Source organism: Pan paniscus, chromosome 21 (genome assembly GCF_029289425.2).
Source record: "Pan paniscus chromosome 21, NHGRI_mPanPan1-v2.0_pri, whole genome shotgun sequence".
Classification (NCBI taxonomy): domain Eukaryota; kingdom Metazoa; phylum Chordata; class Mammalia; order Primates; family Hominidae; genus Pan; species Pan paniscus.
Window position 1 is genome coordinate 46423344 of NC_073270.2, and position 6062 is coordinate 46429405.

At 56.7% G+C, this 6062-nt stretch overlaps 1 protein-coding gene across 1 annotated transcript; it reads right to left on the reverse strand.

The window, feature by feature from the left end:
- Nucleotides 1-2231: 2231 nt before the first annotated feature.
- On the reverse strand, nucleotides 2232-5776 carry MAFB (MAF bZIP transcription factor B). Its single transcript, XM_003825892.5, has one exon. It carries the CDS (start codon nucleotides 5245-5247, stop codon nucleotides 4276-4278), a length of 972 nt encoding a protein of 323 aa, XP_003825940.1. The 5' UTR covers nucleotides 5248-5776; the 3' UTR covers nucleotides 2232-4275.
- Between the last annotated feature and the right edge of the window lie 286 nt (nucleotides 5777-6062).

The window sequence follows — 6062 nt, forward strand, 5'->3', positions numbered from 1 at the left end:
TCTTTTCCTGGGCTTGTGGGCTCTGGGGCATCACGGCGGGTAAGGACGACAGGCTACAGGAGGAGACGCAGCCGGGGCTTGCCTGATGTGCGAGTCCGCCCTGGAGGCTCCGGAAGCCCGGGCCTCCTCCAAGGAGCTGCCGATTCCGCCTGACTCTCGCCTGCTTGCGCCCCTGGCGGGTTAGTGCTCACTTGGAGGGTTGATGCGGGGACTGACAGTGCCTCAATGTCAGTCCCCGCACCATCAATGTGGGTATCAATGAGGGCATCAATGTGTGCAGGATCTGTCTGTGTATCTGTGTGTCACTGTATCACTAAGACTGTGTTCTGGGATTGTCAGATTCTCCGAGAGGCAGCTGGTCACTCCAAACCGGCTTGAACCACTTTGTCTTCTGGATGCAATGTTGATGGTATTGGTCACTGGGTCGATGTCTGTGCTTCTGTGCTCTGGGGAAGAAAAGCCAACACTTTGGAGTTTGCAACCCTCCCCAGCTCAGAGGCTAAGGATGGAGAATGTCAGTCCGCTTGGGACGATTCCAAAGGGAGTCAGGCCACCGGATTTAGGGTCTCCACCAGCCAGGAGTTCGTGATCTTTTTGGTCTCTGGAGCCATGCAGTGGGATTTCCTCTGGCACCCTACCTGAGCGAAGCCTCTTTCACCACAAAGAGGATACATGTGTACATGTGAAAACATTCTGTGCAGGAGCATGTGTGTATGCAGTTACCCAACTCATCAAAGCCCCTTGCTCCTTCATTCATGCACGTGGGGGCAAAGGTACCACAGAGCCAGGCTCAGCTGCCCTCTCCTCCCAGATCACAGCCAAAGCCTTCCCCACCAGACACATCTTTCATCTTTCTGCCAGTGAAATCAACTGGGCCTTGGAATTAAATTCGAGCTAGAATTCCAAGCTTCTCTCCTATTGAACAACACCAACACACTATATAAATGTACATGAATGTTAATGTTATCTGTATCCTAAATTTTTAGGTCCCCTTCCTCTTCTCTAGACCTCAGCCATCACTACCTCCAGGCTTCCAGGGATCCAGGCCAAAATTCCCTGTTAGTTTCACTCTCCTTTTCCTTCTCCCAGCTCAGATTCCCAGCTGGGGCTCCACTTCATGGGTCTCCTATACCTCCCCATTTGGGTTCTGAAACTCCATGAGCCAGAGAACCCCAGGAACTAAACGCTAAGCCTCCTGGACTGCAGATAATGAGTCTAAGGAGACCGGAGCCCCTCGGAGCTAGCCATTGCCAAAGGATCACAAAAACTCTACAGGGGTTGGAGATCCTACTCCATGTCCCAGGGGTGTCTGAGGCCAACCCTGAGTTATAGACAGGACTCCAAGGAGGCTGAGAGGGGTTGGGGGTGACCTAGGTGGGCACCACTCTTCCAAGAATACGGAAAAGGAAAGGTTCTAGGGCCACCTCCCAGTCGGGGATCTCCAGGCTGCAGCCGAAGCTGCTGCACTGGAGTGATGACACAAACCCCTCCAACACCCAATTCAAGGAGCCACTAAAATTCAGACTCGGCCACACAGTGCCCATCTGCAGAACTGAGGAATCCATGCCTCAGCGCCAGTGCACCCGAGGCATACTACCGTCAAAAACACAAGTCCGCACAGAGGGGCGTCCTGCCTGGAGGGTTTTGCACCCCAAGATCCAGTGCTGGGTTGTACCTGCTTCTATTAGCTTTGGGGTGAGGGAGATAGGCCCCATTCAGAGAAGGCATCTGGCTCTGGGCAGCTCCAGTTGCTCCCAGAGAGATGTGCTGGGTAAGAGAAAGGAGACTTGCACCCCAGGCAGGAAGGCAAGGGCCCGGGTCAGCTGGGCCAGAGCGCCAAAAAGACCCAGCTTCCCCATCAAGGTGGCAGCTCTTGGCTTCCTAGTCTCCATCAATCACTATTTCAGAGCAGACAGACTAGCAAGTCAGTTCTGGTGGCCAAGCCTGAAAGCACTGAAAAAGCGGCGTGTGCCCCATACCCAGGGACTCCAAGGCTGTTTGGACCTGCGCCCTCTCAGCTCATAATCCAGCTCTCTTGACCAGGGTCTGTACCTAGGGTGGGAAGCAGAGAACATATTTGAGGCTCATGTACACACACAGTCAGACACTCAAGGAAGGGATTTGCTAGGGCTTGGTTTGCTATTCCATTGGCCATGGGGTGAGAGTAACCCAAAGTTGGTGCGACTCTTGAGGAAGCAAGAGAAGAAAGTCAAAATCATGCGAACACAGAGTCCTCTAAATAAACACCATTTCCATGGTTTTAATAAGCAAAATAGGAAACCATTTTAATAACCAAAAAACAGAAACCAGTCTGAATAAAACTACAATAGACTAGGTTTTAATATTTTCATATCATAAGCAGGGTTTGAAATTGATCCCTTATTTTACATGAAATAAAAACAATTTCTGTTGCGGCAGGTTTGATTTCAACACAGTTGAATCTGTAAAAACCAAAGCTCGTTTCTGATGCAGGACAAATATCCACAATATTTAAAACTGCAAGCACCATGCGGTTCATACAATCTTGTTATTACTGTTAATTTATCAACTAATACAAACTCAAAAATGCATCCGGCCAGCAGTGCCAGCAATTTCAAATGGGAACTTAAAAATACACTTTTATTTTGGTATTTTTGTCAGTGCAACTTAAATCCTTTTACTGACCTGCAGAAAAAAAAAAGTAATAATAAAGAAAAACACCCATATCTTCCCTATAACTACTATACAACTGAAGAATTGAAGGGGGGGGACACCACCAAGAACTCTTCCTACTATCTCAAAAGCAGGGAAAGAAACACAATGCATTGGTCTAAAGAACGCACTTGAAAGTTGCAAAATTACTTGCCAATGTTTGGGTTTCTGGTACATTCTGAGCATAGCAGTTGGTTCAGTGCAGTGTCTGCTTACCAGTGCACTGCCAGGGTCAGGGATGGCTAAGCCTCTCACCCTAGGAGCGCTGTGGCTCCTACAATTAGCGCAGGCCCAGAGGGTTCAGAAGGGACCTCAGGGTGATTCTGGTTACAATAAAAAGCAGAGGGGAGGATCTGTTTTCCTTTCCTTTCCTTTCTTATTAAGGGTATCAATTTGACCATAAGACAAGGCTGGAGTCCAGTACACTCCTCTGGGGTGCGGAGCTTGGCAGCTTCCCTGCCCTGCCCTGCCCTTGTACTGGGACCTCTCGGTTCTCTCTCTCAGCACCAACAAGGTTGAAAACTAAAGCGGGAGAGGAAAAAGAGGACCGAATGGGGATAAGGGAAGGAAAGAAAACATGCAACTTCCAAGTGTGCCCCAAGACAAAGTTGTTTTCTGATGCAAAATGCCCGGAACTTTTTCTTTTTTTTTTCTTTTTAACTTACAAACAAAAATACCGTAATAATAAACCCAAACAAAGACCCTCAGCTTGCTGCCACGTTCTCTATGCGGTTTGGCGGGGCGGGTATTTACAAGCCTACAGCTGGGACTGAAACCCCGCACGCAGCCGCCGGAGTTTCCAAACTGCGATCCCTTCTCACCCAAAGAAACAAGGGGAGTATGATCCATGATCAACAACATGCTAAAGTTAAACAAGAAAATGGTACAAAATAGAAATTATTACCATACATGTCCAGCATGCAGGATTAATATTTTTAATGCAGATTTTTTGTATTTTTCTATATAATCGAGCAGGCAATAAAACTGATGAGATTTGGGCGCCGAGCGTCCTAACTGAGGCCCGTGTCTCAGGGCTGAGAGCCAGTGTTCTCCGAACTCTGACAGACGGGTCCGTCTGTCCTTCCTTCTTTCGCTCAGCCTCGCCTCTCGCCTGCCGGGACGCCAGAGTCCCTCTCCTTTCCTCGTTGCTCTCTTCCTGGCGCGGACTACTCTCCGGGCAGCAAAGCAGCTGTCCCGGCTTAACGCGCAAAGTTCAGAAAGCCAGGAGTCTCCAGATGGCCTTGGTGACTTCTCGGGACTATGCCTCGCCGCCCTCCAGCCAGGAGAGAAGTTACTCCGGGACCTCCCACCCTCTCGTCTCTCTCTCCGGCTCTGCTCGAGTCTAGGAGGCGGCGCTGGCGTGCGCTACTCTCGCCTTAGCCAAGGTCCCCTGCCCGCCCGCGCACCCGCCCGTCGCCCGTCGCCCGTCGCCCGCGGCCCGCGCGCCCTTCCTCCCTCTCGCTCAAGTCAAACAGGTCAAGGCTGGGGCCGCGGCAGGGACAGGGTCCGGGGTAGTCTGGGACTAGGGACATGGGACAGGGAGTCCGGGCCGGGGCAAGGGCGGGGGCCAGGACCGGCCACGACTCACAGAAAGAACTCGGGAGAGGAGGGGCTGTCGCTGGTGGAGCCCGCCTCCCTGAAGCCGGAGTTGGCGAGTTTCTCGCACTTGACCTTGTAGGCGTCTCTCTCGCGGGCCAGCCGGGACACCTCCTGCTTAAGCTGCTCCACCTGCTGAATGAGCTGCGTCTTCTCATTCTCCAGGTGGTGCTTCTGCTGGACGCGTTTATACCTGCAAGACTGGGCGTAGCCCCGGTTCTTCAGGGTCCGCCGCTTCTGCTTCAGGCGGATCACCTCGTCCTTGGTGAAGCCCCGCAGGTGGCGGTTCAGCTCGCGCACGGACATGGACACGAGCTGGTCGTCGGAGAAGCGGTCCTCCACGCTGCCGTTGCCGCCCGCCGCCGTCGCCGCGGCCGTCGCGTGCGGCCCGGGCCCGGGGTGGCTAGTGGGCAGCTGTTGCGCCGGGCTAGCGGCGCTGGACGGCGGCGGCGACGCTTGGTGATGATGGTGATGGTGCGGGTGAGCGTGCGGGCCCAGCTCGTCGTGGGCCACGCCGGCGCCCGGGTACGCGTGGTGCGGGTGAGGGTGGTGGTGATGGTGGTGGTGGTGAGCGCCGCGAAAGCTGTCGAAGCTTTGCAGCGGCTGTGGCACTGGGTGCGAGCCGATGAGCGCTTCCACCGCGTCCTCGGGCGTCAGGTTGAGCGCCTCGGGGTTCATCTGCTGGTAGTTGCTCGCCATCCAGTACAGATCCTCGAGGTGTGTCTTCTGTTCGGTCGGGCTGAAGCTGGGCGACGAGGGCACGGAGCTACACGGAGTGCTGAGCGGTGTGGAGGACACCGAGCCGGCTGGCTGCAGGCGTGTGCAGGGCCTGCCCGGACGCTCCGCGCGCCCCAGTGGCTCCTTCTTCACGTCGAACTTGAGCAGGTCGAAGTCGTTGACATACTCCATGGCCAGCGGGCTGGTGGGCAGCTCTGGCCCCATGCTCAGCTCCGCGGCCATCGCTGAAGCGAGGCGCAGCCGCCGCTGCCGCCCGGGAAACTTTGCGGCCGGCCGGAGCGCGCCGAGCCAAGCGCGGGGGCGAAGAGCGGAGAGCCGGGGAGGCGGGGAGCGAGGGCGCAGCGGGCCGGGGCCGCCGGCCAAGCCTTTGTCTGGGGACGCGGCGGCGCGCCGGAGAGTCCCGAGGCTGCCTGCACCGCCCCAGAGCTCTGGGCTGTGCCCGCGCAGGGACCGGGCTGGGTAGAGTCGGGCGGGGTGGAGAGGCAAGCTGAGCGCGCGGTGGGGCTGAGGGGAGGCGTGGGGCGAGTGCCCGTTGCTCGCTCTCTAGCTCTCTTGCTCTTACGCTCTCTCGCTCGCAGCCGCTCGCAGCTCGGCGGTGCAGCTGTGCTGGATCCGGCGGCGCCGCAGCCTTTTATCGCCTCCTGATGTCACTGGGGTGCGGGGGCCCGGGCGGCCCGGTGCGCGGGCCAATAGCTGCACGGCCTCCGCGGCCCAGCGGCGCAGGGCGGGGCGCGCCTGACAGCTCCCCCGCCCCCCGCGTCAGCTGACTGGCGGCCCGAGCGGCCCCGGAGCGGCGGAGGCCTGGCGGAGCGCTGGAGCGGAGTGGGACGGCCAGCCTGGGCCCACCCCCCTACCCTGCAGGTCCCGGCCCACGCACGCTCGCCTGGAGTGCGCGCCCCACCTCTAGGCCAAATCACCGCTTTCCCCTCCTCGCGCACTCTCCTCCCTCAGTTCCCTTTGCACCCCACCCCCATCCCGTGTCACCCCCAAGGAGGCTCAGAATGAGCGCCGGGACAACGCCTCCTGGGCCCTTTGTT